Source organism: Enhydra lutris, unplaced genomic scaffold (genome assembly GCF_002288905.1).
Source record: "Enhydra lutris kenyoni isolate GAN:26980312 unplaced genomic scaffold, ASM228890v2 scaffoldscaffold1, whole genome shotgun sequence".
Lineage (NCBI taxonomy): Eukaryota > Metazoa > Chordata > Mammalia > Carnivora > Mustelidae > Enhydra > Enhydra lutris.
This window is the reverse complement of record NW_019154085.1, coordinates 93573350-93591019: the sequence shown is the minus strand read 5'-3', so window position 1 is coordinate 93591019 and position 17670 is coordinate 93573350. Positions and strand designations below refer to the sequence as shown.

General features: G+C 37.9%; 1 protein-coding gene across 1 annotated transcript in view; it reads left to right on the top strand.

The window, feature by feature from the left end:
* The window catches only part of LOC111145030 (thrombospondin type 1 domain containing 7B), a 724800-nt gene that overhangs the window by 672211 nt on the left and 34919 nt on the right, over window positions 1-17670 (top strand). Inside the window, exons 17-19 of the mRNA XM_022499648.1 lie at window positions 10737-10878; window positions 13261-13376; window positions 15484-15601. Of these exons, the coding sequence (XP_022355356.1) occupies window positions 10737-10878; window positions 13261-13376; window positions 15484-15601 (376 nt within the window). The remainder of the gene's footprint in view (window positions 1-10736; window positions 10879-13260; window positions 13377-15483; window positions 15602-17670) is intronic.

Sequence of the window (17670 nt, the reverse complement as noted above, 5' to 3'; positions counted from 1 at the left end):
TAGTTATGACTATATGCTTCCTTGTTTCTTCATTAGCATCTCCTAAATATTGGTGTGCCAGTACCACTTATAATTCTCTTATTGACAAAAAGCTTCAAAATAATTTCACATTTTTTTTTTAAAGATTTTATTTATTTATTTGACAGAGAGAGAGAGAGATCACAAGTAGACGGAGAGGCAGGCAGAGAGAGAGAGAGAGGGAAGCAGGCTCCCTGCTGAGCAGAGAGCCCGATGCAGGACTCGATCCCAGGACCCTGAGATCATGACCTGAGCCGAAGGCAGCGGCTTAACCCACTGAGCCACCCAGGCGCCCCAATAATTTCACATTTATAGAAAAGTCACACCATCAGTTTTTAGGTTTGCCACAAATACTTTATCTTTCCCTGCCCTGTACATACAGGTACCACTTTCTCCACATGGACACACACACACATACATATGAAAAAATAATGGTATACATGTGCATATATACACACTCTTTTCTGGGCCACCTGCATATGTTGAAGGCATCATGCCCTTTACTCTCTTAATAATGACTATTCAGGGGCCGCCTGGGTGGCTCAGTCAAATATCTGACCCTTGATTTTGGCTCAGGTCATGATTTCATGGTTGTGAGATGGAGCCCACTTGACTCTCTCTCTCTCCCTAATATATATGTATATTATATATGTGTGTGTGTGTGTATGCATATATATTTTTTACATATATAAATTGACCATTCAGTATGCATTTCCCAAGTATAGGATATTCTTTAACATAATCACAGCATAGTTAACAAATTCAGGAAATACATCACCGACAATACTTGAAGCTAATCTGTGGACCGTATCTCCAAGTCCTCAATGGTCCCAGTAATGTCTTTTCTAACAGTTTTAGTCTGTTGTTTACAGTATCCAGACCATATTGCACTTAATGGTTGCATATTTTTGGTCTCTTCAGTCTCTTTCTTTCATGACTTTGACATTTTTGAAAAATGCAGGCCATTATTTTGGACTGTGTTTGGTTATTCTTCTTTCTTCATTCCCAAGCTTCAATAATAATGTAAGCAGGTGACACCATTTATAAGATGTAAATGGTGATTGGGTAGGCCATACATTGTTCATTTGTTCCAGGGACTCTGATTGGATTATGAATTTGTACCTTCACTACTCCTTAGTCATAAAATACCAACCAGAAGGACTATATGGGGATGTCCCTATTATAAAATCTTCATCCAAACATCTTAGCCAAGCAAAAATCTCCAGATATTTATGTGTCATCCTAACTTCCTCCTAGCAGTAGGCCAGGAAAGCTTTACCAGGAACATTATTTCATGTTGATGATATGATAGCTTTTGCCCCTGCTCTTGTCAGTTTCATTACACTGAGACATGTGGCACTCCTCTTTCCAATTAACTCTCTAAATATGATGCACCAGCCCCTAGAATTTGAGCATCTTTCGTGAACTATGTTCTCCTCAAAGGCAGGCAGCTAGGTTATTCATCGTCCTGTCCCTAACTTGACTCTCCCACTCTCCAGCCTGTGACTTTTCTTGCTTTTTGGTTAGTTTCTAACCCATAGTTCCTTGTGTCTATTCTCTCTCTCCTTTTCCATCTCTAATTACCGTTGTCCAGACTAAATTCTTCCCAGGTTAAAACAAATAGCAGTCACAGTAACCAAGTCACGATTCAGCTCTCTGATACATTGTTCTACCCACTGTCCCCACCTCAACGTACTCCTACTATAACTCAACCCCACCACTACTATACGAGTAGAATAGTTGAAGATACTGAAGACCAAATTAGCCCTCCCCAAGTCAAATCCTGGCTTGAGCACATACTATGAAATTGTTATATCCTTTGAACTTCAATTTCATCATCTGTAAAAACAAGGGTATTAAAAGTATGCCTAGATCAGCAGGAGGTTGAAGGGCTTCATGTAATAATCCCCACATAATGTCCACCATAGTACTTGGCATATGTTCGTACTCTAAAATGTTACCTGTTGGTGTTTAGAGTTCAAGGCGGCACCCAGAATATGGTTTCAGTCTCCACTGGTTATTATCCATTTAATGCCCCAAAAGACAAACAGAAGCTGTAAGACTATTCTGCTATATATAGGGTTATATGTCTTTTTGGACCTCTCAGATCTGGGTTAAAGTATAGAAGAAACAGAGCCCATCACTGTAGGACCTAGGAATCCAACCTCTGCCCCTTCTGACTGAACAGTAACTTTAGTTTATGGTACTTTAATTTCTCATCAGGTTTGCTATGATGTCATAGTAAATATTCCTTTTTGCATGCAACTCTTTACCTATGCAAAATATATCATTAAGAGTTAACCGCACTTGCAAATCCACAACTCTAAGAATTCAAAATGCTTACATTCATTAATTTCATTAAACTCACTAAGTATCCCAAAGCCACATTAGTAGACAGAGGTTTGAAATATATATTAACATTTCCTTTATTTTGAAGATGAAAAACATCAGGGGTTCCTACTGATGACCTATAGGAGTTCATTTAAATTCTACATTAAATCTATATCTCCTTTTTTCTATACTAAGAATACACTTTTTCAAGGACACTGGAGATAAAAGAAAGAAAATATGTAATAATTACACATTTGCTTTGTTCCATGTAACACAGAAAACATTCTCAGAAGTATAATACTTCTAGGACCAACATGAGTACCTTAAAATGTCAGTATTTTTTTCCATAGGCTTATATTATATATTTGAATTTTATCTATTTCTTCATGTAAATCCTGCATGTAAATTTGGCTTACCACAAGTCCTTTTGGACGTATAAAACTCTGTGTCCAATAAATTCCTAAGAAAGGATTCCTAGAAATCTCATTCCTTGAGTTCTTACATATTGTCAACAGTTTATGCATGATCTTTTAGTTGAAAGCTTTGTTGGACATAAAATTCTCGGGATCATGTTTGTTTCTTTGTATATCTTTATAATAACTGCAGTTTTTTTTATGGTATGAAGTTTCTTGTCTTAAAATCATATGCATGTGGCATCTGTTTTGACTTACTTTTCTATTTGTTAGTTTTTCTCAAACACTTTTATCTCTTGTTAAATGTTTAATTCCTTCTTTTCCATTTTTTGTTTTTCTTGAGCAAAAACAATTGTTTTTTTATTCTTGTATTTCTCCCAGTTTTATCTTCATTTCTCAAAATATTTCTTTTATTTCTACTTACTGAGTTCTATCACTAAAAGTCTGTTTTTCTAATTATTATGTTTTTTCATATCTTGTGCCATTTTCTAAATTCTGATTTGTTCACTTTGAAATAGTGGTTTTCATCTGCTTTTCATGCATGTCTTCCTACTATACTTTCTTATCTATGGGTATCCTATTTTGACCTTTATTATCTTTTTTCATAGTACTGTTACTTGGGATTTGAATTTGATATTTTTTTTTTGCTTTTTGTTGTTGTTGTTTTTGGGGCGGGGGAGGGTGAGAGAGACAGGAGGAGGGGCAGAGGGAGAGGGAGAATCTTAAGCAGGCTCCATGCCCAACGCAGAGCCTGAGGTGGGGCTGAAATCAAAAGTGGGTTGCCTCACCAACTGAGCCCCCAGGTGCCCTGTTTTTTGGAGTGAGGTCAAATTTTTGAACTTTTAGGAGGGAGCTGTGATTGAGGATTGTTTTTCCTAATTTCATTTTCATGGTCCAGGGCTCGTTCATTCTTTCCCTCTTTTGTTTTGTTTTTAGTGTTGAGAACTACAGCAGCTTACTTTGTGAGATTTACTGGATCCTGTGTCCTTCCTCCTTCATTTACTGGTCCTTTCTTTTCCTTCAGTGCTAGTTTCCCTGTTTTTCTCAATTTGGAAACTCCTCCCACCTATTTCTCTTCAGTGCAGGAAACTGTCCTGGAAAGGACTTTTGGCTTGTTGATGTTACGAGTTCATTGGACTCATACTCTATCAACACCCAAAACCTCTCCATGGACCCCCTTATAGTCACCTGCTTTTAGAGTATGCAAAATCCTCCTGTGTTCAAGTTTAATTTTCCATTTTGGTGTTTTTGGGTATGTCAGATGCCTCTTTTTTACTTTCTGCTTATTGGATACAGATGTCATATAGGTGCTGCAACTTCAGTCATTGGTCTCCCTGTTCATAGTTTGTTTATGGGGATAACTCATCACTTAATTTTACTAAAGCATATTATCTGTATGTTTCTGTCTTTGCTCTTCCTATTGGACTGTGATATGCAAAGAACTTTTTTTTTTCATTTCTGTAACCATCTTCTCAGAATTCTTGAGAATATTTTTAAGCATAAGAGACATGAGTAACAATTCTTCAGGTCCAGATTTTTCTCCTATAGAGGTCTAGTCATCCCTTATCAACCTTTGAGAATCAGGGTTTCATTTTTTAAATTTTTATTTTAATCCCAGTATAATTAACATAGAGTGTTGTATCAGTTTCAAGTCTACAAGATACTGATTCAACAAGTCTACACATTACTTTGTGCTCATCACAGAAACAAAGTAAAAGTACAAAGTAAAAGTACTACAAAACAAAAGTAAAAGCCTACACCAAAATAAAAAGCTTTTGCATATTTACTAAAACCAGTAAAATACAAAGAGAACCTACTGAATGGGAGAAGATATTTGCAAATGATATATCTGATAGGGGCTAATAATCAAAATATATAAAGGACAACTCAACACCAAAAATACAAATAATAAAATTTAAAAATGGACACAATTTTTTTCATGTGTCTGTTAGGCATTTGTATGTCTTTTTGAGAGAAGTATCTATTCATGTCTTCTGCCCATTTTTTGACTGTTTTATTAGTTTTTTGAGTGTTGAGTTTGAGAAGTTCTTTATAGATCTTGGATATCAGCCCTTTATCTATAATGTCATTAGCAAATATCTTCTGCCATTCTGTGGGCTGCCTCTTAGTTTTGTTGACTACTTCCTTTGCTGTGCAGAAGATTTTTATTTTGATGAAGTCCCCAAAGTTCATTTTTGCTTTTGTTTCATTCACCTTTAGAGACATGTCTTGAAAGAATACTATGGCCAATGTCAAAGAGCTAACTGGCTATGTTCTCCTCTAGGATTTTGATGGATCTTGTCTCACATTAAGGTCTTTCATCCGTTCTGAGTTTATCTTTGTGTTTGGTGTAAGGGAATTGTCCATTTTCATTCTTCTATATGTAGCTGTCCAGATTTCCCAGCACCAGTTATTGAAGGGACTGTCTTTTTTCCATTGGATAATTTTTCCTGATTTGTCAATGATTAGTTGACCATAGAACTGAGGGACCATTTCTGGAGTCTCTATTCTGTTTCATTGGTCTATGTGTCTGTTTTTGTGCCGATACGATGCTGTCTTGGTGATCATAGCTTTGTATTATATTTGTATTATAGTTTAAATGCAGGCAAGGTGATCCCTCCAGCTTTGTTTTTGTTTTTCATTATTGCCTTGGCAATTTGGGGTCTTTTATGAAAAAATGATCAACATCACTAACCATCAGAGAAATACAAATCATAACCACAGTGATATACCACCTTACACCAGTTAGAATTGCAAAAATTAACAAAACATGAAACAAATGTCAGTGGGGATGTGGAGAAAGGGGAACAAGTTGCAGGTTGGTACAGGCATTCTGGAAAACAGTATGGATATTCCTCAAGATGTTAAGAATAGAGCTACCCTATGACCCAGCAATTGTACTTACTAGGTATTTACCCCAAAGATACAGACATAGTGAAAAGAAGGGGCACATATACCCCAATAGCCAAACTATGGAAGGAGCCTAGATGCCCTTCGACAGATGAATGGATTAAGAAGATGTGGTACATATACACAATGGAATATTATTCCATCCCAACCATCAGAAATGGTGACTACCCACCATTTGCATCAACATGGATGGAAGTGACGGGGATTATGTTAAGTAAGTCAAACAGAGATAGACAATTATCATATGATTTCACTCATATGTGGAACACAAGCAATAGCACAGAGGACCATAGGGGAAGAGAGGAAAATCCAAAGGGGGAGAAATCATAGAGGGAGATGAACCATGAGAAACTATGGACCCTGAAAAACAATCTGGGGATTTCAGAGGGGAGGAGAGTGGTGGGAGGTGGTAACAGGGTGATGGGTATTGAGGAGGGCACATGCTGTGATGAGCACTGGGTGTTATACTTAACCAATGAATCACTGAACACTGCATCAAGGGCTAATTATGTACTGTACAGTGACTAACTAAACATAATAAAAAAATAAAATGGAAAATCAAAAGAACAGACACAAGACATAAATAGACATTTTTCCAAAGAAGACATACAAACGGCCAATAGACACATAAAAATATTCTCAACATCACTAAGCATGAGGGAAATGCAAATCAAAACCACAATGCAGTATTACTTCACACCTGTCAGAATGGCTAGAATCAAAAACACAAACAAGTGTTGGTAAGGATGTGGAAAAAGAGAATCAGAATTTAATTTTATTAAAAATTTTCTTACAAAGCACTGTAATGGTATCTTGCAAATCTTTTTTACACCATTTTTCCAAATAAGAAAAGTCAACGGCATTATATATCCATATTTGCCTTATGAGAGATGTGGAGAAAATTGGCTTCTAGCTTCTCTCAGTGGGACTAATCAACGAAATGAAGGAGAGACTATCTCAGAATGATCAAATAAATTCTCTAACATCAAAAAGTATGCATTTTCTGTATCTTGTGGGAGTTGACAAGGCCAGACCTTGAAATTATGCTGATCTCCAGACAGGAAGCATGCTGAGTGACTAAAATGCACATATACCTGGGTTTATGTGCGGTTTTATTAAATGGTGTTTGTTAGCAACTAAGTATTAGAAAAATGTCAAATTATACATTTGTATTTGGGTTTCTTTAAAATATCTAGATTAGGGGTGCCTGAGTGGCTCAGTGGGTTAGAGCCTCTGCCTTCGGCTCATGTCATGATCCCAGGGTCCTGGGATCGAGCCCCTTATCGGGCTCTCTGCTTAGCGGGGAACCTGCTTCCTCCTCTCCCTCCTGCCTGCCTCTCTGACTACTTGTAATCTCTGTCTATCAAATTAAAAAAAAAAAAATATCTAGATTAACTGTCATCCTTTATCTGGGTAAATAAAAACTCATTTATTGATATGTTTTATTAAGTTAATGATTGATGCTATTATTTTGTGAATTATCATCTAGAATTTATAGAAAATGTGTGAGAATTAGAAAAAATACTACATTCTCTTTATCAGATATACAGATATATGGGGCAATCCTTACATTTTGGCAATATGATCATAGTCCAGGATTGACCATTTGTCTACTAATGATAGCTTAGAAATATCATCTTATTGCCTCAGAAGAACCAAATTATCCCACATAGCAAGTATTTATTATTTACATTCTTTATGCCAAACTTGGAACAAGTGTCCCAGAAAATTAAGACATGGACTCTCTTCAAATAGCCTATGGGAAAGAATGCACACACATTGATACATGTACAAGTGCAATGGGAAATGTGGACTAAATGACGATATTCCATTTTTATGGGTGCAAGGGAGTCACTGAAGGTTCTCAGGTGGGATATCTGATTTAATTTTGACAGTTGAATACCAGTATTCAGGTTAGGTCCAAGGGTAAAGGCCCTATTGTTGGAGAGAACAAAAGGTATGAAAGCACAATGTCTTAAGAAAGGACTGAACTTTAAGGTAAGTGCTGGTTTTCAAAGGTAGTAAGTTAGAAAATCTAGTCTCATAAAGGGGGCTTATTTACCAAAGACTAACTGGTTCTTATTGGTCATCTCTTTCACTAGCAAATAAACTTTAGCTATATAACCTTGATCTTTACACTGAAATTGATCCAAAGTTGACTTCGGGTTAGTTATCCACACATCACTTTCTCACTTCATTTAGGAAATTGACAATATGTCTTTATATAAATACCCTAGAGGAGAGGAGATCCAGGTTTGTATTTGAGGAGTCTTGATCCAATAAAGAAATCATCCAGACATAAGCCTCCTTTACCATTCTTTTTTTATTTAGCTCCACTCCCTTCTTCCTTGTGACCAAGTCATTATTTTATGTACTTCCTATAAACTGCCAATAGAAAGAAATAAGGAGAAAACACTAACCTAACCATCACTTGTTAGCAGTTGCTAGGGCATTTTTTTTAAAAAGTGGAACATAAAAATATTGCCTAAGATTAGATTGGATTGTGTTTGTGGACTCCAGTCATCCACACTTTCCCCTATTTCTGTGGATAGAAAATTTGTAGAAGAGTTAGCTGCAGTGTTGGTTTTCAGTATATTTATTTTAGAAAGTAATTACCAAGGTCTACATGATTGTGAATGATTATGCTCAATTGAATATTTTTAAAATATTTATTAGAGAGAGAAAGAGAGCACAAGCCAGAGCAGGGTGGGGGGGGCACAGGGAGAGGGAGAAGCAGACTCCCCGGTGAACAGGGAGCCTGACGCAGGACTTGATCCCAGGACTTGATCCCAGGACTCTGGGATCATGACCCAAGCCAAAGGCAGATGCTTAACTGACTGAACCACCCAGGTGCCCCCAACTGAATATTTTAAAACCACATCCAGCAGAATTAGAGACTAATAGACTATGAGGTCTAAGGGAGGAAATGCCCAAATCTCATCAGGTTACATTCATGACCTCTTTTCACTCAGGTTTAGATGAGGAGCTAAGATTTAGACTACATAAGTAAATTGTTCAAGGTGACATAATTATTTGATGTGTGCATGTGTTATTTTATTTTTGCTTTATTTGGTGGCTTAGAATAAGCAGGTACATAAATCCTAACATTTATTCATTTGGTTCCAACATCAGTTGATTTTTTTTTTTTTTTAAAGTAGAAAATCAGTAGAACACTAATCAGGGATATCTACCTAGATACCTTCATTTTTCTTTCATTGGCAAATCATTTAAGTTCTTATTCCTTCTTATGAGAACAAACAATCAAACTAATTGGTGAACTAATAATAAATTATTGGTAAGGATTTAGCATGGGATTCATTTGCAGAAAATTAACTATAATCACCAGGTTTCACTGGCCCATCTAAAGACAATTAGATACAATTAAAATGTAAAATTAGTCTACGAATATTGACAGATTATCCAACTATAAAGTCACATGCATAAAAAATCTGTTTCAGTGGCTCTACTAAACATTTAAAATTAGCAGAAAATTTTGTGGCATTTTTTACATATTTCAGTGCAATCCAATATTATCATTTTGATTAACAACCAAGATCCAGTTAACAGGTTGTGTTCTTGCTATAATATCTGAAAACTAAAAGGAATAAAAATAAATAAAATATCCCAATATAGAAATTATGACTTTAGTGACCTTAATTCAGAGGCTTTTATTTCTCCTGTGGTTTAAGTATCTATTGCCTCTTAGATTTGGGGTCTGGAATTATGTTGTTATGACCTACTTAATGGTATTTAGTGAACAATTACTATGTAAAATACATACCAGTATTTTTAGAGATTGACATGGGAAGTAGAAACCATGATCTATCATTACCCTCAAAGAGTTTATAAAGAAAGGAAGGAGCCAGGGTAATAAAGAAAGAATGGCAATATCATAAGGACAGGTACAGCGTTTAAGTACATGGGTATGTGTATGTGTTCAGAAACAAATCCTATACAGTAATTCCTGAGCACGAGTAGAGAGTTGCTCAGGAAGGAAGAGAAAAATTTATCTTTATTAAAAGAAGGAGTGTCGAGATGCTTGGGTGGCTCAGTTGGTTAAGCCACTGCCTTCGACTCAGGTCATGATCCCAGGGTCCTGGGATCAAGTCCTGCATCGGGCTCCTTGCTCATCGGGGAGCCTGCTTCTCTTTTTGCCTCTGCCTGCCACTTTGCCTGCTTGTGCTCACTCGCTCTCTTTCTGACTAAATAAGTAATTTTTTTTTTTTTTTTTCCAAAAAGGAGGGTCAATAAAGCCTTTATTAGAGTTCTGAAGGGGGCGGCGGGTGGGGGGGGTAGGATTTAGGACAATTGAAAGATTATTCCAGTAGGGGGAGCTTGAAGGTTCACCATGGGTAGAGCAGCTGGATGAAATGTGGCAGACAGGTTTACTCTGCTCAAGGGAATTATGTGAAGTGAAGCTAGAAGAGGACCCATGGGCAAAGTGATAGTTGCAGGAGGTCTTTGAGGTTCACATTTATACATTTGTTTTGTGGAAAGGTCAGTATGACGGGTAGGGGCTCATCCCCTGTGGGTCAGAGGGCCCCCCCAAATAAGAGGAAGTTCTGGCATATTGGCAATCATGATTTTATAATTCTCTTTATATACCTGTTTTGGGGTTTTAAAAATGATTTTCTCATTAAAATGTTCTGTGTAGTTATTTCTATTGGGCTAGACTCTCTGAGGGCAAAGGGACTTGGTCTTCCTTTTTTCATTCATTTAAACATTCAAAATGCACTTATCTCTTGCTATGTGCCAGGCTATTTGAGAGGATAGAAAGTGTTAAATTGATGAAAGTAGTGTCTGTGTGCCTAATTCTACATGGAAGATAGAAAAGCAGCCATCACTATGACATAGAAAAAGAAAGAGCTGTCAGGTGGGAAAAACAAAAAATAATTTATAGTGAATCACTAAATGGTTTTAGTTTCTAAATATTATGTTTAACACCTCAGTTGTCTCTTCTCTGTAGCTGTTGTACATGTGGCTACACATACACAGGTAATCATATATAATTTGCCAGCTAACTCTGGGTCCATTCTAACTCTGCCTGCCCTTTGATTTTCACAGTCATGTGATCCTCACTCAATGCAGAGAAGAACCCGCCATCTGCTAAGACCCTCACTGAATTCAAGGACATGTGCTGAAGACTCACAGGTGCGCCCTTGCCTCCTCAATGAAAATTGCTTCCAGTTCCAGTACAATCTAACAGGTACAGTTGAAATCCACAGCAATGCCATTTCCCCTGAACACTGACACATTGACTAATGGGAGAATATATGTGTGTGTGTGTTTTTTCATTCTTGGGATTAAGGTCTGACAGTAGAGTGTGAGAACATATTGCATGAAAGGCTGAGGATTTGCCATTTCCAGTGTCCCTTCACAAAAGAAATGCCCACTCTTGGCATGTAGATCCAGCAAAGCCACCTGGAATCTATGAATTTCAAGATGCTTAGAAAGAATTGGTAAAGTTTCAGAATAGAGCTGAATTAAGCCATGATAAACCAAAACAAGAAAAATATGCAGCAGAGGATAATTTACCATTTAGGGAGGAATGTAGTCATGCTGTCATAGAATTGAGCTCTTCTATGGCCTTTATTATTTCAAGAAGTTCAAGCTTATGATGTACTTTGCTCTCTGGGTCTCAGTGAGGACAAATGGTAGACCTGAGTGGACAGGGATGTTTAGGAGGGACTGGGAATCCCATCCCCCCTCATTATTCAGCCACTCAGGTGTGGGCACCACAGTGCCTAATAACCACAGTCTGTTTAGTTACCTTGGTTTGCTACCTGTCATTACCTGCAGGAGCAGATATACAAAATACCACCACATGTGGAGCCGTGTTAAGTGTCAGCACTGAATTCATTACTAACCACCAAACCACCACATGCCGGCAGAGGCAAAGCAGCAGCCTCTTGTGAAACCAGTTCCCCACTAAGGTCACACTGGCACAACTGAGATTTCCCACGTAGAAAACTTTATAGGGAATTCTAGGGGCCCATTTGATTGTCCTTATTGGCAAAAGATGACTTAGTGTGTTTGTCCTTTTTCTTTAGCTAAAGGTGCTTCAGATGCTTGATTTGTGTAGTAATTTTTCAGAAATACAGTATAATTTGTTATACTGGAAGAACATGTCTTTAAAATACTGATTTTATGGGGTGCCTAGGGGGCTCAGTCAGTTAAGCAACCAACTCTTGATTTTGACTCAGGTTGTGATCTTAGGGTCGTGAGATTGGCCCCTGCATGGGATTCTGGGCTCAGCAGAGAAACTGCTTCTCTTCCTTTCCCTTTTCCCCTCCCCCATTTGCACACAAGCGCTTGTGCCAGCTTGTGTTCTCTCTCTCTCTCTCTCCTTCAAATAAAATAAAATACTGATTTTATTACACGTGGGTTTACTATTCCTGTTAAACTCATAGGTCACTTATCAAGCTTTGAAAATGTATTTTTAAAAAGATTTTATTTATTTATTTGACAGAGAGAGAGATCACAAGTAGGCAGAGCAGCAGGCAGAGAGAGGGGGGAGGCAGACTCCCTGCCAAGCAGAGATCCTGATGCGGGTCTCGATCTCAGGACCCTGAGATCATGACCTGAGCCGAAGGCAGAGGCTTAACCCACCGAGCCACCCAGGCACCTGAAAATGTATTTAAAGAGGTTCTCAATGTTTATCATCAAAGAGCATTCTTTGTAACTACACCAAAGTAAGAGTTTTTTTCGTTTTTGTTTTGTTTTGTTTAAGAATCAGATTAATTGGGACACCTGGGTGCCTCAGTCAGTTAAGTGTTTGCCTTCAGCTCAGGTCATGATCCCAGGGTCCTGGGATCAAACCCCACATCGGGCTCCCTGCTCAGCAGGGAGTCTACTTCTCTCCCTGCCACTGCACCTGCTTGTGGGCTCTCTCTTTCTCTCCCTTTCCCTTTTCCCACCCCCTCTTTGACAAATAAATAAATAAATCTTTTTAAAAAATAATCAGATTAATTATGGGATAATTCATTCAAACTCCATTATCTGATTTATAATGCAACTATTCAAATTTATAAAATCTTCCCTCATGAGAGAATAATTTGAAAAAAGTAGATTTTTTTGTAGTAAGCATATAGTCCCGAGGTACCTCTCTTTCCTTTCTGAGGCACCTTAGTGCCACTGTACTGAAGTATGAAATGGTTTAAATGATTGGATTTATTCCTTGAAAATATTTTCAAGTTACATCAGACAGTAGCATTGTTTCTGGGTTCCTTTTCTCTCAGTTTTCACCCACAAACTGAGGATTCCAAACTAGTTTTCCTGTACCATCCTAGTTAGTGTCTTTCCCATCCTCTTCAGTCAACAGGGACATGGTCTCTAACAAACCATTCAGTTCTTTACTTTTAGAAAGCAAACTTAGGAAGGTAATACACTTTTATTTGGTTGCTTATTTGTTTTGCAATAAAAGAATTGCAGGTGCTTTCTGAAGCCAGCTGCAAATGATTTTAGTGTTACATGTATATAGATATATATACACTGTCCTTCCTCACCAATGCAAATAATCAAAGGTTTGTTGTACTTTGCTCGCATGACCATAATTCTCAAATTCAGTGTGGTGATCCTCTATCTGTAGAGTGGAGCACATGCCAGCTGAGTGAAAATGCCACCTGTGGGCGAGGCGTCAGGACCCGCCTTCTGAGCTGTGTGCGCAGTGACGGCAAGCCAGTTGGTGTGGATCAGTGTGAGCAGGTAATGGGTCTATATTTGTATTTCACATTTGAGGCTTTGTGTTTCTTAGTATTAGGCTGCAACCTTGATGCTTAATATAAAAGACAACCTGATTCCTTCTTGAAGCTTCTTGAAGCTTCGGTTCAGTGAGAGTAAGAGGGAACTGGTATGGGGCAGTTATACCTCCTTAGTTTGAACTTGGTCAAAAATGACTGGGAAAGGTCCTTTTGCCTTGAGGAGAAGGACTCATTAAAAAATTATTGTTACTACTTTCAAGAACATATATAGATGTACTTGCTTAGTAACAAACTATTCACATCCAGTGACTTGAGTGTTTAGATAGGACTCTGTATTAGGCTGGTAATTCATTTGCATATATGAATACTGTGCCTTGCATATAAGATGAACACTGACACTTGTTATTAGAATGTGCTGTTCATTTGTTTAGCAAATGATTGCTAGATGAGTAGCACAGTTTTATTTTTCTTCTCAACCTAAGTTAAAATGCCTCCCTGCCAAGTTCCAGTTAGTGGGTTCTGAATTTTTATAATGTTACGTTTCCTTTCTTTCCTATGATAAACTATGTAGAGCTTGGGCAAAAGCTGTAGTCAAACTTGTTCCAAAGAAGTTGCATTTTAAAATCTCTATGGGGACAGTTTAATAGAAATAAGGATGACCACGTTCTCTCATACTGGTAGAATCATCAACACAGTCTTTGGAATAATTTGAAAATACAAGGTCAGTTAACTCAGGCTTCCACAGAGGCTTCCTAAACAAACTGGCAAAATGAAAACTGGTCCCATTTCTCCTGACACAGGAGATTTTAATTCCACAAGTGGAATTAAAATCAAAACCAAACTTTTCTCCCCTATCCTGACTGAAGTATTCTCCTATTAAGTAGTATAAAAACAGCTCTCTAAACCAACAGGACAGCCATAGACAATAACCCTGAGACCAAGCCATCCAAAATTGGATATCCTATTTGGTGAAATTCTAAAACTGGTTAAGATAAGGCAGAGCTCTGTTCACAAGTGTCAGTGCTTGATTTTAACATTTCATTTAACCTGTTTCTCCAAAAGTTGTCTGCTTTAGGAAAAATACATCACCATTCTACAGCAATTCTAAATAAGTTAAAAATCTTACATTTGGTGTATGTAATAAATCTTTTCTTTTGATACAAAGTAAAATATAAACTAATCAGTAATAGAAAAATCAGTTTCTCTGCTTTTCAAATACCATATGTTCCATAAATATTTAAAGAATATTAGTTAAAAGAAGTCCCAAATTATTAACCTATCTGGAATATCCATATATCTCAAATAGATTGAAGATCCTATGTAGTAATTTCTCTATTGCCTGTGCAGCCTGTAATCATGTTAATCATCCATTTTAGCTTGGTGTGGACATTGCTAACATTTAACATGTGTTGAATGTCAGAGTTTTCCTAAATAAGCACACAGCCTGTGATTTCTGTAGCAGGATTTTTCATTATCCTTTCTGTGTTTCTTAGATGACTTATTTTCCTTCATGAAGATCTCTTTTAGTTTGGCCATTAAAAAAAATCTATTGATTTGCCTCCATGCTGGTTTAAGAAAGGACAAGAGGAAAATAAACTAGACCACCATTTTTTTTTTCGTGATTTAGAGTATTAGGTTATGTTTTCAACCTAATATGTGTTAATGAGCACATTTGGGTTGTTAATTCTGTTTTTATTCTTATCTATTTATTTACTTTTAGCCTAGATAACTGTTAATTTTGTGCTCTCTTTGTACTCTTGGCCCATCCAGAAGTGCAAGGTACCTGAATTACAGTGAGGCTTCCTCCTGCTTCTGTGCTTGCTAAGCGAGGATGTGTCCTATAACTGTCTGCTTTCCCAGTACCCTAACTGCAGGTCTATTCTATAGCTGAGGATTTTTTTAAAAAGAAATTTGGGCCAACAAACTTCTATTCTGTGAAGTTAGGACAACCATTTTCTAAAACTGCCACCAGTTTATATAACAAAGATATATTTCCATACAAACACATAGAAAGATTATTATCATAGAATAAAGTTTTTCCCATGAAAGGTGATTTGATAGAACAGTGATAGGATTTCTGCATTAAAATCATATTTTATTTCCATCTGCAGCGTAACTTGGAGAAGCCTCAGGGAATGAGCCTTCACTGCCTGGTGGAATGTGCGGTCAACTGTCAGCTCTCGGGGTGGACAGCATGGACCGAATGTTCAAAGACCTGTGGCCATGGAGGTATTTGGGTTCCCTATGTTTGTCCCCGGTAAACACTTTGGATGATGATGATGATGATTTTAATTTTAGTTTTTCAAACTAGGTTCTATGCCCAGTGTGGAGCCAAATATGCGGCTTGAACCTCACAACCCTGAGATCAAGACCCGAGCTGAGATCAAGAGTCGGTTGCTTCACCAACTGAGCCAACTAGGTGCCCAACAGTTTGGTTTTTAAATAACTTTCTGGATGCCATAGCTTGACAAATGGGCATAAGGCATGTTGGCCAGTTGGTGGAGGCAGTGTGAGGCTGACCCAGAGGGGAGGACAGATAGAACTTGCTTTGTATCAGTCCTTTCTGTCAAGGTAGAGGTTGCAAACCTGACCTGGCCACCGTGGCAGACACCAAAAGAGCTGGTAGCCCAGTGGGACACTGTTTTTTCAAAAGGTCATAAATTCGAGGTACGTGGGTAGCTCAGTCAGTTAAGCATCCAAATCTTGAGTTTAGCTCAGGTCATGATCTCAGGGCTCTGTGCTGGATCTGGAGCCTGCTTAAGATTCTCTCTGTCCCCCTCTCTCCAGCAACCCCTTCTTAAAAAAAAAAAAAAAAAGTCATACACTCAACAAACAAAAAATACTGGCCTTCATAGTTTTTGGAATAAGTATGTTTTTTGTAAGTAATTTCGTGTCAGACAAATCCCCAAATCAAAATAGCTTAATATACCAGACTAGAGACTACTTTTCCACTCATATAAAAGGCTGACTTTAGAAAAGTCAGTCAAGAACACAGGTTGAGGGAGGATCTACTGTAACATAACCAGTTGTCTCTGGAGGGTGCCTTCCAGTGGGCTCTATGCAGGGTTTGATGGGCCACTTTGGAGGTAGCATACATCCCTTCCATCCATATTATACAAAATTTAGTGCCATGTTCCAGCTCAATGCAAGACGGTCAGGCAGCAAATGTAGTTTCTAGATGGCAAGTCACTTCTCAGAATAGTGTTCACTATGGAGGAAAAGGAGGAAAAGGAAAACCACAAGTTTCTAGGACCTCAGTGGACAAATGATAGACAATAGCAAGGAAAGGCAACTGATACTCAGAAGCTAGGCAAATGGATATATAGGTAGCACTCCAGCACCAGACTAAAGTGAGGTCCAAGACCTTGTCCCTGGAAAAGAGCTCAAGAAAATAATTGGAAAGCACAGACCTGTAGTTTAGGATAGGACTGTGGTTCTGAAAAAGATTCTAGCTTATTGCAAGGTAGATATCAGATATTTGGAGTAGGGTCCTAGGGAAAAGTCTTGTTGTATAGTTAGGCACTAAGCAGAGGAGAAGGAAAGAATTGCAAGTTGCAGGAATCATGGAATCAAAATGGGAGGAAGATACAACAAGACCTGGATCTGATTGCCAAACAAAAATATTTGGGACAGATTTCTAGAAGTGACTGGACTACTGGCACTAGAATATAGACTCATTTCTAAGCTACCTCCAAACAAGTCGCTGGAGTTACAGATAATTCTCTACCTCAGTTAGGATTATCTGAGGAACTGGGGCAAGATGCAGCATGGAAAAGGGGCCCATGTGTGAACTCAGCTCTCAGATTTTGGAGAGAGCAGAGCTGAAAACAGTAGTCAGGATCTGTACTAGGAAAAATGTGGCTAAGGAAATGGAAAACTGTTTCTGCAAAGAGCATCATTCACAATGAAAATATGAGAGTCACAAGTCCAGTGGTGACATGCCATTTCCTGTGCAATTGAGAGCTTGTAAAGAACCTCAGGAAACCAAATGGAAAATCTGAAGATTTCAGTGATTGACTGTTCCTCACCCAAATATTCTGATTGGCAGCATGGTATAGTCTCCAGTTGGGCATCCACTTAAGCGTTAGGTTAATCTAGGTTCAAGTTGGAGATGTTTAGGGAAATTACTTAATCTGATTCTCAGCTTCTTTATCTATAAAATAGAATTCATGCATACTGGAGGTGTTTTTGGTTGGAGAATTAAATAATATGAAGTATATAAACACCTAGTACAGTAACTGACACATCATGGGTGTTTACATTGTATGTTAATTTCCATCTCCATCTTCGTAGCTCCC